The following is an 18,121-nucleotide window of genomic DNA, read 5'->3' as shown; positions in this document are numbered from 1 at the left end:
ACACTGTCCAGAATAAATAGTGCTAAACTGACTATAGCTAATGTCATTTACTCAGCTGTTTTATGGACTGTTTGGGTTGATACATCTACAAGTAAGACTTAAATCAATAATTGTTGCTGGGAAAATTACTGCGATTCAACAGCACATGAAAGAAGCAGCAGATGCTCGGCATTGTTTCCATCTATCTAATTTCTTGGTGCATGCAATACTCTGTATGAAATTACTGTTTCAAACAACTTTACCAATTTAAGTTCACAATACTATAGTAAATTGCCACAAACCTACAAGCTGTTTTATACTGCATTACAGTTGATAGACTGTTTGAAAGTCTTAGTTATAATATAGTTCAGTTAATGAAAGTAAACTCAAATCATGCTAAATACAGTTAAAGAATCTACATTATTTTTCATGCTTTAAGAAAAACATTTTTTTTTTAAAATACAGAAAACCAACCAAGTATCATGGGTTTTTAACATTTTTATTTGCATAAACATAAGAACTGAGAGTAAAATAAATTTGTGCTGAAAGGCTTCTGGGAGTTAAGACTGTTATTGAAATGGACCCTGCATACATGAGTATGCCAAGTGTTCTAGACAGTAACAATTTCATCTCATCAGTATGCCCAGATGATGAGTTATATCCTAAAGTTTATTAAAACTTCTAGGACAAGCATTTGGGTTTTGAAGTGATATGTATATTAGAATCAAAAATCCTTAGAAGGACATACAGTACCTGCCAATCCCAAATTCCTCCTTTCCCCCCCTTCCAGTTATTAATAACACTGCACCAACTTTCAGCAATACACAGGAGTACAGAACAGGTGTATCACTTATTGCTGCTCTATAGATTGGCTTTAAATTAGCATGCTGTGCAGATTGAACATTGATTTGTACAATTAAAAAAAAAGTTTGCAGCAAAATGAAGTTTAAATATGCTAGCAGCTGGTATTGACACGGCAAGGTGAAGGCTTTTACTTTTAAAAGACTAATCAGTTTTCTAACAGTTCAGAGGCTGCATTGTCAAAAACCGTTGTAATACAAGCAGAAATTCTTAAATATTTGCATGCTCAAGGCCTTCTCAGGCAAACACTTTTTAGAAATATTTGTAACATTGATAGTATTTTGTGATTAAGGTTTTTGTAATCACTTGTAGAGTATCAGAAACAGGATCTTCCTATTCCTTTGTGATTTCATTAATTAGAAAGTATAAAAACAGGACTTAATTTCACAAACTAACTTCAAAATGAAGTCATGCTGTGTTGCTTGATGTTAGTACAAGATCCCAGTAAGAGTTCAGGATCTTCACTGACAGATGAATGGCTGAAGATAGTGTTTAGTAAAACTTGACGCAGTCTTAGTTCCCACTTTCCAATCACAGCCAGAATTGTTAGCCTGGCATAAAATAGTTATCAGAAATAATTAGGGTACCAGAAAGCAACCTGAATGTGCAATTATAGAGAGATTGTTTTCTGAAACTCAGTCCTTCTTGAGCACTTGTCATTAAAGCACTCCGAGGAGAGCTCTCTGAAGGACACTGCAGTGTGACCTGTACTTGTCTGAAGTGTCTGCTCATGCTGCATTAGAATCAGGTGTGGTAAATTTGACAGATACACACATTATTAGTACATTTGTAAATGCAACAAAAGTAACCAACGTTTTAACATCAACTACTTTCCCAGATTTTCCCAGTAGTGGGCCAAAATTGCTTGTACCTTCAGAGGAAAGAATGTATCTGTTTAGAAGGCAATTCACCTATTTCTGTGGTGAAGAAAGGTCATTCCTCATTATAGCTCAAGCATCCAAAGGCCCTGTTGTGCAATTTGCAAAGCCATTAAGAAACGAAGGACAACCAAGATAAGAGTTGCTATCTAAGGTCTTCAAAAATTCCACCTAACTGGAAGAAATGGAGTTCAGAGTAGTAAGTTCTGACTTTTCTCTTGCCTTTCTCAGAGGCAGGGAATGACAGCTGTCTCTTCCTCTTTGGGACAGCATCAATGCAGCTCCTTATCCTGAATTGCTACTGAAAACATCATTGTTTCTTACAGAGCCAAAAGACAGCAATTTCCTAAGTTGTCATAGGTCCAAAGACTTTGCTGCAGTGTGTCAGATCTAGACCCATTGATTACTTGCAGCCTCATTTTGCTAGCAGGAAGAACAGGAATCAACCCAGGGGTAGACGTCACTATGTTGGGCTCTTACAGCATTTCAAGTGTCCAGAATAATTTTTCCTTGGAACTCTTTGTTCCTTTGCTACTGAGTGACCAGTGCACAGAACTTTTGCATGTTGTTCTTAATAGATAGCTAGTTTTTGATTGCTGTGGTCTGCAAAATGTTTAAGAAAACAAACAAACAAACAGGTAAATTCTTTGTTATAAAAATACTGCATTAGATCATTTTAGACTATTTCTGTTGATATCCCTGAAGTATAGCAGATAAAGCATCACTTTGGTATGTTCCAAAACAAAATGGAATTAAAAAAAAGAAACACTAACAAATGCTTCTGTGGTAAATTGTGGTACAGAACAGACATCCATTTGTTTTAACAAAAGTGTAGAAATTGTACCTAAAATATTAAAAGCCACAGAATCTGGCTGTGGTGGCTGATCAGGGCACATTTATTAGCATGCCTGATTTTCCATTATACCAGACAAAGGAGATTTTAGGCCTCCACCATCTTCAATAGCTGTCTATTTTTTAGAATATTTTCCTGTAAAATAATGATTTACATTATAGACTTTTTAAACAAAGAAATATTTCTTACTGCCCACATTTGAGAATTTGTTCCAGAAGTGGAGGCAACCTGATATTAGCAGTGAGATGGCAATTTCTACAGTATTTCAAACTCACTGAACTTACTTATTCATTTTAGTTCATTTTTACTTGTTTTAAACAACTTCCAGTGAACAAGGATGGGAAGTTTGGAAAAAGTGTGTTGGCTTAAACAAATAGTCAATATATTTTGAAACAGCACTGCAGTAGTCTGATCAAGTTAATTTTCCATTTTCTCTTTGAGTTAGAAGAAGATGTTTGCCTTGCATATTTTTATGGGGACAAATAATCCTGTCAGCTGTTTTATGCACTAAACCATAAAAGTAATAAATGTAGTGCCTCCACATCAAGTTTACTCGGAATTTTTGTTCAAAATTTTCTCTTTACAAAAACCTTTACATTGTGCACTCTATGCTCTTTTGTTTGTGTAAACACTGATGGTATTAATTTTAAGGTAATGGTTTTGTTTTGGAAGGCTCTAGATTTGGCAGCCCTTGCCACTGAGCACGCACAATTCAAGGACTGGTGGTGGAAAGTGCAAATTGGGAAGTGCTACTATAGGTAAGCCATTGCTCATTTCTTCTGTAATGAGTGAATATGGGTTCAGGACCTGTACTGCAGGACGTGTACAAAAGGGGGCCAAATTTCATGGATTTGTCTTTTTCATAGTTTTGAATGCTTGTTTTGTTATCTTAATATATGTAACAGCATGTTTTTTGTTAACATGCACACAAATATATGGCCTTAAAGTACTTTGGGGCAGTTCATATTTAGTTTTGTGCACACTGCTTCATTATTTAGTAAGTTTTTTTAAAAAACAAAGAAGCAACAAATAAGCACCTTCTCTACGTATCTGCTGTCTTTTTAGGTTGGGATTGTATCGTGAAGCTGAAAAACAATTTAAGTCAGCTCTCAAGCAGCAGGACATGGTTGATACGTTCTTGTATTTGGCAAAAGTAAGTAATAGATTTTTTTGTTTAAGAATGAGTTGAAATTCCAGACTATACTTGAGAGTCCATACAGCACAAGAGCTGAGTATTGTGTTTAAAAGTGCATGATCCCCATATAGACCTGAGGCAATACATGCTAACAGTTGCAATGGAAGTCTGTAGTTTACAAAATAATTTTGGAGCTTCCAGCTTTCACAAATAAGATAAAAAAAAATCTTCTAGGTTACTGTATTCTTTGCTCTAGACTCCAAGGAGGATTATATAGCTCAAAAATTATTGGAGTTCCAGTATGAAAAACAATGTGACTATATACAATCTCTTAAGAAACTGATGCAATAAATCTGTAAATAAAGAGTGAAGATCAAAATTCTAGTTTCACAAACTAAATCAAACAAAGGGAGCTTAAAGGAAGCAGAGACCTTGAAACAGGGAATGTTCTTTCAAAATAAAGGCATTAAAAGCTCTTAAAGAACAAGGGGCACAGGTGAGTCTCAGAACTACTTGTTTGCCAGGATACATATTAAATTCTAAACATTTTCCAAGACTTTGAAAAAAAGGTGACCTGTGAAAAATTAAAACTGCATTTTTTTCGTCATGTCCTAGAAAGAGCTTAAGTCAGTCGTCTTTTGTCAGCTCCCTTTTTTAAGCCATCTGTCACAAGGTTGTCCAAAAGTCATCACAACTGGTGGGCAATTCAGATATTCATATTATGACATGTGATTTATGTTTCTTGAGCAATTTATGTTTTGCTATCTGGAGACTTGTCTTCAATACAGTATTTGGAGTTAATTTACTCAATTAAACTTAGTAATTTCAGAAGTCATTCTGAAAAAACATAGAATCATAGAATGGTTTGTGTTGGAGGGAATGCCAAAGATTATCTGTTTCCAACCCCTCTGCCATGGTCAGGGACAGCTTTCACTAGACCAGGTTGCTCAGAACACCATCCAACCTGGCCTTGAACACTTCCAGGGATGGGGCACCCACAACTTCTCTGGGTGATCCCTACCCTCACAGTAAAGAATTTCTTCCTGATATCTAATTCAAACCTACCCTCTTTCAGTTTGAAGCCACTCCCCCTTGTCCTGTCACTCCAGGCCTTTGTGAAAAGTCCCTCTCCACCTTTCTTGTGGGCTCCCATCATATACAGGAAGGCTGCAATTAGGTGACCCTGAAGCTTTCTCTTTTCTGGGCTGAGCAATCCCAACTCTCTTAGGCTTTCCTCATAGGAGAGGTGCTCCATCTCTCTAATCATCTTGGTGGCCCTCCTCTGGACTCTCTCCATGAGCTACACAAAATTATTAAATTGGCAGAGTAATTGGATTAACAAAGCAATTTGTTATGGGAGATGTGCATCCCCCTGCATCATTACTAGCTCGAAAAGGAGCTGTGTTTGAACATTCCCCTCCCACTCTACAGACCAGCTCACTCAAGTATAAAACATTGCACAACATGATTTAATGACTGTCAGTGGACAGGCAATAGAGTAACTGAGATATGGTTCAATTTGACAAAACTGAAAAGATAAGACCTGAGTTAAGCAGCCATGGAAAAGTAATACGATTGCATCAAGTTCTGTGCAAACAGACTGATATTATGATGCTAGTCAGTTTTATGTTCATTGTTGTGACTACTGTCTGGGTTTTAAAAAATATTTTCTTGAAAGCTATTTCTCCCTTTAAACATAGTTTATGAAAAGATAGAAGACCCAAAGAAAAATTAAAAAGGAGTATTTAAAGAAGTCAGGACTGCTGAGAAGTTACAAGGTATTTCATGACCTTAGAAGAGCTAGAAATTAGATACTTTTACAAGAGATGACAGATACCAAAAAGAAAATGGAATCATTCTGCTTACCTCTCTTTTTGCATCTAAACCTTAATTACTATAGCTGTAGTAGTCTTAGAAAGCAGTCTCCCGAAGCAACTGTGAGTAGTTAGAAATTATCCCACCTATTTTTCAATTTCTTTCACCACTTGTCTAGATAGCAGCTCTACAGGCTGCAGAGACGTTGGACAGTGTGATGTGACATTGGATATGGGAATTACATAGTAGAGTGCTGTAGCTGTGTGGTTTCAGCATCTGTAATGAGTAGATCTTTGGAGTGAATCTCCAGATCAAGCAATAGAACAGATTTGAGTCATTAATTCTCAGAAAACATATTTCATAAACAAACATCAAAATACAGAAAATAAGCCGATCTGGAGGAGTTTCCCCTTTCCTGATGTAATTAGTGCATTTCTAGTAGACTAAGTATCATGCCCTCCAAAATGCATGCTCTTCTATTGCTTTTCCCAAGAAAGCATTAGTTTTCTGGCTTAATACAGGAAATGCAACTGACATTAGCAGAATGGGTGTAAAAAATGCCTATATTTTCTTCATTTTGCCAGTGATCAACTTGAAAAGGCAGTGCCTTTGCTTGGAAGACACAGTTGACAGCTCTTTGACAATTAAAAATGTCATTGAATGGTCATGGAAATAATTCTTTGCAAATATCTGCAGCAGTATATAGGATTGCAAAACAAGGATGTATGATTTTGGTTGTTGGCAGTCAGAAGTCCATGAAGCTCAAGGGCAAAAGCAGAAATCATGTTTGGAGGTTTCTCAAGTGTTCTGTTAACATAGATATTTTTCCTACATTTCTTCATAAAAAGTTTGTGTCACAGTCACAGATTCTTTCCCTTTTTTAGTAGTATCGATTATTAGCCAACCAATTATTAGCTCTTATCTCTGACAAGAGCACTCGAAACCCTTTTCCACTCAGCGGGAGACAAATTAATCTAGTTTCCCAGGGCATGTGTGCAGGGTTTTTCACTTTGCTGTAGCTGTATTTACCATACCCCACAAAAGGAGGGCTTTACAGTTGTACTCTAATATAGCTGCAAGGCTGGTCTCGATCTCTATCAACAAGTTGCAACACGCTGGATGTCCAATTCTTACACAATTACTGTCCACATTACACATTTTCATAATCGACACAGAAAGAAGCGAAGCCTAGCTGTGATGATTATCCACGTTACACATTTTCATAATCTACACAGAAGCAAAAATCACAGGCAAAACTGCCCTCTTTCCATAGGATTTTGTTTGTGATGGGAGGCTGGTAAAGCAGTAAGGAAGCTTGAAAGTGTCACTGCTCTGTACAGTGCAGTCTTATTCGACTAAGTAAAACATTTTGGTATTCCACTACTACCCTCCTGAAGATCCAGTTCTTTCAAGCCTAAACACAAGCTTTTAAAGATATATTTAACAGGCAAATATTCAAGGTGATACCTTTGCCTCAGTGTCAAAATGTACCATTTTGATATGATAATTTGGGTATGATTTTTTATTACTAATGTTCAAATTAATTAATAATGTATAAATGGTATGCATGTACATTTAATTATTTTAAATAGAGCTATTTTATCTTCATTAAGCAGATTTATTCAGTATTCACTCTGTTATTTTCCCAGTGTTATTCATCATCTCAGCTAATGACTGCATAAATGGAGGTGTCATCCCTTTTATTTATCTCCCTTGTTAAACAGCAGTACTTGTACAAAAGTCAGACATTTTACATTTATATACACTTTTTGTTTGCTTAGGTGTATTTGCGCTTGGATCAGCCTGTAACAGCTGTGAACCTTTTCAAGCAAGGGTTAGATCGATTTCCTGGAGAAGTGACTCTTATTTGTGGAATTGCCAGAATCTACGAGGTATGCACCCACTATACAAACCTTACAGTGGCCAAGTTTAGCTGCTGGAGCAAGAAAAGAGAGCCAATAGGTTAATATAACTGTAAGATCACCAAAACCTAACTATGCTGATTTTCAGGACTACTAATGCAAAACAGGTAGCTTTACAGAAAGACACTGAAGTGACATCATGGGAGCCTCAAAGGCTTATTGGTTTCAACAGTTACTCTTAAGTGAGGTCCCATTTACCCTTGGCATGCAGAAGCAAGTCCACATTGAGTCAAGTCACCAACAGTCTGCTAGCAGAATCAATCAGAAAAATGGTTCATCCATATTAGTTTTATTAGCACTATGTGTTACTACTTCTTAAGCCAGTGAGAACAGTTGAAATGTGGATGTTTCTTAGTTAGAAAGTAGATGGCATTTTAAGTAGGATTAGTTTCAAAGTAGTTTCATTTTAGCTTCATAACAATGCATTTTGTATTTTAAAAGTGTGTATTTTCCTGTCAAACAGTGGACTTAATATTGTTTTTCACTGAAAGTTGGTAATGATAGTATTCCAGAACAAATGTTTTAACAAAGTCATGAATTTATGGCATTTTTGGTCTACATTCATACTTGGCATTCTATCCTGGTCTCATCATTCTCCTCTAACCCCTAAGCTTTAATCCATTTTCATATTAAATCCTTTTTGTCCTTCAGCAAGGAAGAAAACAGCTGCATAATTTTTGGAGGCTTTCCGTTCTGAATTGTTAAACAGTTATTAATATGGATATTATTTTGCAGAACCATATATAACATTGCATAACCCTTTAAGGAAGTATTAAAGAGCAGCATATAGTGGATAGGATCTAGTTTTGCACTGACACCTGACTGCAGGATTATAACTTCATTAGCAAAGATATGTGCTGCAACACAGGGCTATTCTCATTATAGAGACTCAGAAGTGGAATATGTGCATCAGCCATCCTAATCAGAGTTTTTTTCCCCTGTCAGTAACTTATGACAGTAGAAAGAGTTGTAGAGCCATTTTGGCTTAAAAAAACCCCATAACTTTTAAAGGAATTGCTTTAGTACTATCTCTTTTAATTACAAGAAATCCATTTTTTATAGCTACATACACTGCTGAGGTTAAACAAAAACTAACTCTTTAGTTATATTGAGAGCATAGAGTGTTATTCCTTTCTAAACACAGGAGTGAGTTTGATCTCTTTTCTCGTACGGTATGTCGTTCTCTGGGCCTTGCACTCCTCTGAAACAGTGTGCCATCACTTGCAGCAATGAATTCACCCTAAGTCATCTTCCAAATAACACACATCCAAGCGTGTATTTTTATAGAACATAGTTCTCCTAACTGGCACATCCTAGGTGGTAGAAGTTTTGGTTGATATATGATTCCTGTTTATGAAGGCACATAGTAATTCTTCCTATGTAATTATATTCTCATTTTTGTTCCAAGTAATTCATGAGTGGATTTACAAAGCATTTAAAATATTTGAGACATTGACTGGAGAAGTAATTATATTTTCTGTTACTGTACTGGGAAACTGCACAGTTCTGTGTATCACAAGGCATTGTGCAAGAAGTGGCAAATGCCTATTGCATGTGTGTGGTGGGTTGACCCTGGCTGGTTGCCAGGTGCCCACCAAAGCTACTATGTCACTGCCCACTGCAACTGGACAGAAGAGAGAAAATAAAATGAAAGGCTCATGAGTTGAGATAAGGACAGGGAGAGATCACTCACTGATTACTGTCACAGGCAAAAAAGACTCAGCTTGGGGATGTAACTTGAATTTATTACCAATAAAAATAAGAGCAGGATGAGAAGTAAAATGAATCTTAAAATTAGCTTCCCCCCATCCCTCACTCCCTGGCCTCTACCTCCTCCCTTCCCAGTGGTGCAGAGAGTCAGGAAATGGGGTTTATGGCTCCCAGGTCAAGCACAGAGGTCATAGCGAGTGGTGTAACATCAGACTGGTGACCTGTCACTAGTGGGGTTCCACAGGGCTTAATCTTAGGTCCTCTGCTCTAAAACATTTTCATAAATGATTTGTGCACAGAATTGGAAGGGATACTAAACAAGTTTGCAGATGACACAAAACTCAGAGGAGGAGCTGTTGACTGTCGAAGGCAGAGAGGCCCTGCAGAGAGACCTCGACAAATTAGAGAGCTGGGCAATCACCAACCATATGAAGCTCAACAAGGGAATGTGCCAGATTCTGCACCTGGGATGGGTCAACCCTGGATGTACATACAGACTAGGGAATGAGAGGCTGGAAAGCAGTGCTGTGGAAAGGGACCTGGGGGTCCTGGTCGATGGCAAATTGAATATGAGTCAGCAGTGCCCTGGAAGCCAGAAGGGCCAACCTGTCCTGGGGGCATCAGGCACAGCATCGCCAGCCAGTCAAGGGAGCAGATTGTCCCACTCTGCTCTGCACTGGGATGGCCTCACCTTGAATATTGTGTGCAGTTTGGAGCACCATAATATTGGAAAGATATTAAGTTATAAGAGTGTCCAAAGGAGGTTAACAAAGATGGTGAAGGGCCTTGAGGGGAAGCCATATGAGGAGTGACTGAAGGCTCTTGGTCTGTTCAGTCTGGAGAAGAAGCAACTGAAGGGACACCTCATTGCAGTTACAACTTCTTCATGAGAAGAGGAGGGGCAGATACTGATCTCCATTCTGTGGTGACCAGTGACAGAATCCAAGGGAATGGACTGAAGTTGTGTCAGGGGAGGTTTAGGTTGGATATTAGAAAAAAGTTCTTGCCCTAGAGGGTGTTTGGGCACTGGAATGTCCTCATCACCAGGGAAGAAGTCACAGCACCAAGCCTGACGGAGTTCAAGAAGCATTTTGACAATAGTCTTGGGCACATGGTGTGATTCTTGGGGCTGGTCCTGTGCAGGGCTAGAGATTGGACTTGATGATCCTCGTGGGTCCCTTCCAGCTCAGCATATTCTGTGATTCAGTGAAATACTGTAGAAGGCACAGGTAAAGCACTGACATTTTAAGAAGTTCCATGATAAAAATAGGTGATAAGCAGTAGAAGTAATCCGAATTTTTGTCCAATTGTATAGGAAATGAACAATATCTCCTCAGCTGCAGAGTACTATAAAGACGTCTTAAAACAAGACAATACTCATGTGGAAGCCATTGCATGCATTGGCAGTAACCATTTTTATTCAGACCAGCCTGAGATAGCTCTGCGGTTTTACAGGTATTTACACTTGTGGAGAGGGAGGGAGGGGGAACTAAATGCATAGGAGAGTAATATAAAGGGCTGATTCTTGTATTGTTGATGGCAAAAACAAATAACATTTGGAAATTGGTACAGAAGGATAAATGAGCATTTGGACAAATATCCCCATAAAATCAGTTTACCAACTTGTGTGTCATCTCATCCAGTGATAATTACATCACTCTCTTAAAAACTTTTCATCTTTACACGAGGAGAATGTAGAACTATCAATAAAGATTATCAAAACAGTTATTGATTCAGCTAATAAACAAGTAAAGTTCTTTTACAGCATGAGGCACCTTGAGAAGAGTGGATAGTAGTCTCAGCTTCAATTCTATCCAGAAGGCACAAGGACTTCCTTCTTAGCCCTTTGAAGAAGAGTAGTCTTGAAAAACTTCCTTGAAATAGCCAGGAGTTGTGACCACAAAATCTATTACCTAAATGTGGACTGGGCTTCCTGCATGTTTTACTGAAAGCAGTAAAAATATAGTGTTAAACAGTGCTGCTTGCTTTTTATTTCAATGCATTCAAGAGTGCAAAGGAGCTTGACTCATGTTCTCAAGTCTAAGAGCAGGTTAAGTCAATAAATCACTACCATCTCATTTCTGCTGGACCTGAGCTCTTTTATGCTTTAGGTTCAGGAACTCACAGTCATGCTGCATACAGCAGCCCTTTTCCCCTGCCCTCTTAGCATTTCAGCTTTTCTTATAAATATTAACAGAATTTCATAATACATCTACATTCTAAAAGGCAGATTAAACAACATGAATTTGAATCAAAATCTGTGTTATGCTTCCTATGTAAGATCAATGTAAATTCACATCTGGATGTACTATTTCTAATTAAAACAGTGCTGAAGGATGGGAATCAAGCAAAAACATTGAAGTCTGAAGAGTTATAAAAAGTAATTGCAACAAATTACTTGCTTGATTGAGGTCAAGAGATTGGAAAGAGGAGATAGAGAAAGTCTGTGTACAGCTCTGTTTTACAGTAAAGTCTGATCATATGACCCAGTCAAAAAGACAGAAGTGACTAATTTTGACAGACTTTTTCACAGCTTTGATTCTAATAGAAAGATGCCCTGCACTGGCCTTCATGGAACTACCATGCACACTCTCAGAATAGGGAGAAAAGGGGAGAGAACTTTGTCTTTTACAGTAGAACTCTTACTTGAAATTAATAAAAAAAATAAACGAAACAAATATTTTCTTTCCATCTAGACGGCTCCTGCAGATGGGTGTTTATAACTGCCAGCTCTTTAACAATCTGGGCCTCTGTTGCTTCTATGCCCAGCAGTATGATATGACACTATCTTCATTTGAACGGGCACTCTTTCTGGCCGAAAATGAGGAGGATACAGCAGATGTGTGGTACAACTTGGGACATGTGGCTGTGGTATGAAAAATGTCAGCGATCTTTCTGAATAAATACCATTTAAGAAATGTAAAAAGAGTAACTAGGAAGGAGTCATTTCCCTACTTGGAAATGCAAAACTTGATAGTGTACGGGATAAAATCCTGTATAGATTGAATTTTATTTGCACTTCAGTAGAGAAGAAGCAGCAAAAGAAAAAAACTTTGTACTTTACAGAATGTGGCTTTCTCCTGCTGAAAGATGCTCATTCTTCATTGTCTTTAAACTTCCCATCTTTCAGAACAAAATTGCAACACGTACCAGCCCTTGAAAGCCTTGGATGCAATACAAGCTAATCTGATAAAAAAATTGAATTCGAGATATTTTTCTGGGAGCTGTTATTTATGTTACATGAAACATTAGACATTCTGTTCCCATAAAAATACACATTCAGCAGCAAGTAGCCAACACTGCTATGTCATAGTTGAGAAAGCATGGTCCTCTGCCTTACAGGCAGCTATAGAATTACTGTGTAAATGTGGCATAAATTCTGTTAAATTTAATCACAAGTTTTCATTCTTGGCCCATTTTTGCAGATGTTCTTTCAGAAGTTGGATTAGATTTCTCTTTAGCTGCTTGTCCAGAATAAGTTTACCAAATAGTTTTTGACAAATTTTGAATACAAATTTTCTTCAAATGATGATGATTTGAGTCAGAGAGAAGCCCAACTGTTCATCTTGCTTGTACTACAGCTAGGATAAACAGTAATTTTTACTGCCTAAAACACTGAAATTTGAACTGATGTGCCTTTATTTTTCAGCATTTGTCACTTTTGATGTTTAACCTGATGCTGTATGATTGTCAGTCATAACACTAAAGTAGTAGTCAGCTGCTCAATTCAAATGAATCTCCCTTACTTTTTATCTTCTTTTTTTAAAATATATCTAGAGACAGAGAGGCAAGATGACTTCCTTTCTGGAGACATCTCTGTTTTTCTTACCCTGCTGTAAATAGTAGCAGATAGCATAGTCTTTAGATGACACTTTAGTGATCTAAAAGTTAAATTAGATTAAGTGAATATCCCTTGGGGCATATAAGTTTGTGCTGGAGAGAAACAATTCTGTCTAGAGGAAGAATAAGAAAAAAATGAGAGGGTCTGGGAATGAAGCACATATGGTTCTGATCAGCGTGTTTTTATTGTGATTTGCATTCCATGTTAGTACATATGGGTGAAAAGATACTCCAGACAACAAAACAGATGTGTGTTGTTTCCAATCTTTTCACACATTAACACACAGTCTTACTTTTAGGGGATAGGAGACCTGAACCTGGCTTACCAGTGTTTCAAGCTAACATTAGTCAACAATAATGACTATGCAGAAGCTTACAACAACTTGGCTGTGCTGGAAATGCGAAAAGGTCACGTCGAACAGGTCAGTGTTGAATCTCAGCCTAAGCAGAATGCTTCATGTGGCCCTTTTTGTATTTAACAAACGTGTCATTTCTCTGAGGTTGCAGTACCATATGAATGTCTAACTTACTGCTACAGGCAGAAAACATGGATTACTGTTGTGCATGAGTCACTGTAGCCTCCATGTTGTCATACCATCTTCCCATTAAACTGCTCATTCTTAGGCATATCCAAATAGATCATCGATGAAAAACAAGCTTTACAATGACTTTGCAGTTGTTTAGATTTTTTTAATTGATACTCAAAGCAAAACTCATCACACTGAAATCTTCACTTAAATTACAACTTTGATTGTATATTCAGTTTATAAGTGTACTTTAGTTGGGTCGCAGAAGAGAGCAATCAGATCAGCTCGTGAAAGTTTTTTTTCAACATGGAGATTGCTTTAGATTTTTGTCCCAAAGCAGCAAGTTCTTGATAAATACTTTTGCATTCAGTAAGCGTAGTGGTTCATCTTACCTAATGGGAGTATACTAAGTTGTGTTGTGCTTAGATGTATAATCAACATGCATGGTGCATTAAATGTAATCATTTCTTATACACACACAGGGAAAATTTGTGTCTGTTTTTTGCACAGTTTGAACGACAGTGCACTTGTCTTAAATGTCAGGGGAGCAACCTAATTCATGCGATTCATATATGCATTAAGAGCTACAATAAATTATAAAGACTTGTCAATACATTTTTTAGAGCAAATTCTCAAACTTTATTTGGATAACCCAACAATAACCATGGAAACACTGAAATGAACCCAGCACTGGATGTTTCCAGTGACAAATAAACTTTGTGTTTAGTTTCAGTTTTCATAATCAGTAAATTTAGAGATATTTGATTCCCTAGCGGAGCTTACCTCCAGTTATGGAAATTGTGATTGCTGATAACTGGCACTGCAGAGTTTTTCCATTAGAATTGCTTCCTATCTGCTTTAGTTTTTAGCTTAAAATTTTAAATTTACTTCTTGTATTTTGCATGTATAATTAAAAATCAGGATCATCATGGCAATAAAATTATGCTAAGAATGTTAAGAAAACCTGAAGATCTTTTACTTATCTTGGATTTTGTTTCACAATATTTTTTCATAAGTACTGTTATATGTACTCAGATTTTTCAGATTTGGGGAGTTTTAAGAAATTCTTAACTCTGCTTTCCCAAACAGTTTACAGATACTTTTGGTTTTGAAAGTTTTGGTTTCTTCCCTGCTAAGTTCTTCATTTCTTGGTGAAAGCATTCACAAGTTGACCTTAATTTTGTATTGGATTTACAGCATGAAAATATACACCTGGATACTTAATTTCTTTTACTTTTTTATGCCACTTTTTTGCTAGTCAGAAAAAAAAGGTATTTTAGTAAAAGTATTGAATGCAAAAGTTGTCATTTTTATGATAAAATTTATGTTTTCAGGGATGCTTATGACAGTGGTGTCAGAGACAACAGATAAATACAGTATAATGTTCTTTAAATACTTGTTTTTGTTTAATATACTTAATATCTTCTCTTTAGTGTTTAAAATTTATTTCCTTAACTGATCATGTTCCAACATGTTCTGTTTCTGACCTAGCCAAGAGTCTTTATTAATTTAAATGGTATTCAACTATATTATGCCTACACTATTGGTGTAACAATGTTGAAAATGGCTTTCTTAGTAACTGCCTAGAAAAGAAAACATAGGATGATTTCTTTAAGAATTATTAATATTGCATGAGGCTCTTGTTGCCCTCCCTCCCAGATTTCACTGTATTATATTTTTATTTCTCTGCACAGGCGAGAGCTTTGCTGCAGACTGCTTCATCTTTAGCACCTCATATGTATGAGCCCCATTTCAATTTTGCCATACTCTCAGAGAAGGTAATGCACTATCCTGTTCTGGTAATCTAAAAATTGAGTCTTGGTGAGGCAGGTGGGTTTTTAATGTTAGTACTGAGAATTCCAGATAGGAAAGACAAAATACAGATTGCATAAACTCAAGGAAAATGTGGTTTTTTTTATTTTTATGCCCAGAAGTATGTCAAAGTAGTCATTCCAGTGTGCTTATGAGAATAAATTAGGCCAACTAGCTATAAAGTAACTTTTTAATTGTCCAAGTGACTGAAAGATAAACAATTCATGAACAATTCCATCTACAGTCTTTACAGTTACCAGCTTTTTCAAAATATTAAGTGAAATAGTATCATATTATTTATCAGGAATTATAGGAAGAATATCCTTTATTCATCTTTGATCTTACTGATCTCAAAAGGAAAGTCCGTTCTTTAGCTTTACAACCCTTGAATTTTTTGTGTTAATAATTTATTTAATAGAGGATCTAAGACACTGTATTAACAGTGTCCAGCATGCCTGTTAATAAGGAGAAACCTGTACAAATCCTTACATTTTTCACAAGAAAAAACCTGCTTTGTTTGTGCCTAAGCCTTCAAGATACTGTTATGATTCTGTGTTGAGTGGGCAGCTCAACTCCTACAGGTACTAAAGTACACGTGTCAAGGGAAGAAAAACCCATTAATTTGTAAGTGTATCCTCTTCATTGTGAAACATAAGATGGTTTTGAATAATTGCATATTTTACTTACCAATTAAGGAGTAAATCCTAGTCCACAAATGTCTTGTTAGGTAGCTTTTGCATAAAGAACCCCCATAGGTTATGGAAGAAGACAGCCACATCAGCCAGGTGTTGATACAGGGGGGTAGTACAATCCTTAGATCTGGTGTAAGGCTGTGGTGTACAAAACATGACCAGGACACTGGTTTCTTTTCCTTCAGAGAGTTCTTGCTGTGCTGAAGCTCTATGTTGAGTGATACACAGGCAACAAAGACTACCTTCTCATTCTGTCCATAGCTCGTTCCTTTCCATCCAGGAGTTACCCCTTTTATTACACGTGTTCCCAAACATTTGGATTCTTTTTTGCTGAACCCGCTTTTGGAGATGCTTTCCTTTTCATTCTACCAAAAAATGATGGCTATTTAGTTAAAAATGAAGTTCACTAAGTAGGGAACAATTACTTCTAAAAGCAGCAGAGGAGCAACATCAGTTCTCCAGTGTTGTAGTGTTCAGCATCTCTGTGATGAAGCAGAAAATCATATGGAGTTGTGGTATTTACAGGGGCCTTATGGGTTGTGTTTTTGTCATATATACAGCAAGACTTCTGTGGAGTTTAAAAACAAAACTTCTATTTTTTATTCCTTCTTAATTCAAGTACTGGGCATGGTGTGTACCTTGTCCATTCCCCAAGAAGTCAGATGAAAGTATAAGTAAAGTTCTATCCCTTCCATTAAAATCAGATTTCTGTCTTTTGCTTCTCATCCCTTGATGTAAGTGGGACATAACCCTGAGTTCAAAAGTCTCTGTACTGACTCTGCTCTTAGGACCAGCTACACTTAAACATTTGTGAGCATGAGAAATGTACTGCACAGAATGCACATAATACATGATAGAAACACTGCTGTGCGTGTATTTTCAAAATTAATTTGTGTGTTTCTTACAGCTTGGAGATCTTCAGAGGAGTTACACAGCTGCTCAAAAGTCAGAAGAAGCATTTCCAGGCCATGTTGATACACAGCAGCTCCTCAAACAGTTAAAAGAGCACTTTGCTATGCTCTGATGAACATGTGTTTTATTATGTAAGAACAGTTTCTCAGTGTAAATGTCGTATACAGCATTCTGAAAACACCAGCTCGAAGTAGGTGGACTTTACTTAATGCATTCCTGTGGTAAAGCTTGTGTTACTTTTAGTAGCAGAAAAGGTTTAAGTTTAAATTGCTTGTCATCTTAAAATGTAACACTAATTAAAAGACAGCTAGAACAGATTGGAATTGTGTGCACAAGACCTTACAAAAAAGGATTTTTTTTCTGACTTTTGTGGAGAAAAAAAGTGGTTTTACACATGTGACAGTCTGTCAAGTAACAGAGTAACAATATTTCCTAACTGGTCTTCAAACCTGACTTTTGATAGTATACTTTCTTACTGAATGTTAAGTTTTAAAATTAAAATATCTGAAACGAATTTTAATACATATGTAAAGCAGAAGTTCTTAGATTCCTTGTTGTACTGTATGAATTAAATAAATTCAGTTTGTATGGTTTGTCTCATTTGTTTATGTAAGTTAAATTACATCTTTATTGCCATGAAATTCAGGGTTGGTAATCAACGTATTTTGGAAGACTCTGCAGAACTGGTACAAAATTGCATAAACTCTCTACTCAGGAGAGAGTTTATTCTGGATCACAGTGAGGGAGGAGGGTATTTAAAAGCCTGCAGAGTCAAGAACTAATAGTTGAGAACAAGGCATTGATGGGATGATTACATGGGCCAGCACATGAGCACTGTTGCTAAACAGATATTTGGATCATTCTAACTACAGTAATACTACTAATAACAGCAAATGAAGACTTTCTGTCATACTGTGTGTTTTAACTAAAAGGAATAAATTTGTATGAACTCTCAACTTGACCATTTTAAAAGACCTTTAAGAAATGTGGGATGTTAAGGCAAGCTGAAACAGCACATCCTGAAACAGACCTTCAAAATATTTTTATGTTTCTCTGATACATTAAAGGAGTCTCTTGGCTTAAGGATCAACCCTAAACATGCTTATGAATGTTATGCCTTTCTTTTTACTATTTGTTACTTCTCCACCCTCATCTCTGAGCATTGTAGTTGGTGAAGGCGGATGC

General features: G+C 36.8%; 1 protein-coding gene across 2 annotated transcripts in view; it reads left to right on the top strand.

Annotated features, from left to right (window-relative positions):
* Positions 1-17,524, top strand: part of TTC8 (tetratricopeptide repeat domain 8) — a 39,572-nt gene extending 22,048 nt beyond the window's left edge. For both annotated transcript variants that reach the window (XM_071557698.1, XM_071557696.1), the window contains 8 exons: positions 3,244-3,329; positions 3,637-3,724; positions 7,303-7,413; positions 10,469-10,608; positions 11,850-12,024; positions 13,293-13,415; positions 15,215-15,298; positions 16,932-17,524. In XM_071557698.1, the coding sequence (XP_071413799.1) occupies positions 3,244-3,329; positions 3,637-3,724; positions 7,303-7,413; positions 10,469-10,608; positions 11,850-12,024; positions 13,293-13,415; positions 15,215-15,298; positions 16,932-17,048 (924 nt within the window). In that variant the 3' untranslated portion in view covers positions 17,049-17,524. The remainder of the gene's footprint in view (positions 1-3,243; positions 3,330-3,636; positions 3,725-7,302; positions 7,414-10,468; positions 10,609-11,849; positions 12,025-13,292; positions 13,416-15,214; positions 15,299-16,931) is intronic.
* The last annotated feature ends 597 nt before the right edge of the window (positions 17,525-18,121 follow it).

Source organism: Pithys albifrons, chromosome 6 (genome assembly GCF_047495875.1).
Source record: "Pithys albifrons albifrons isolate INPA30051 chromosome 6, PitAlb_v1, whole genome shotgun sequence".
In the NCBI taxonomy this organism is placed as follows: domain Eukaryota; kingdom Metazoa; phylum Chordata; class Aves; order Passeriformes; family Thamnophilidae; genus Pithys; species Pithys albifrons.
This window is presented reverse-complemented; position numbering and strand designations above follow the sequence as displayed.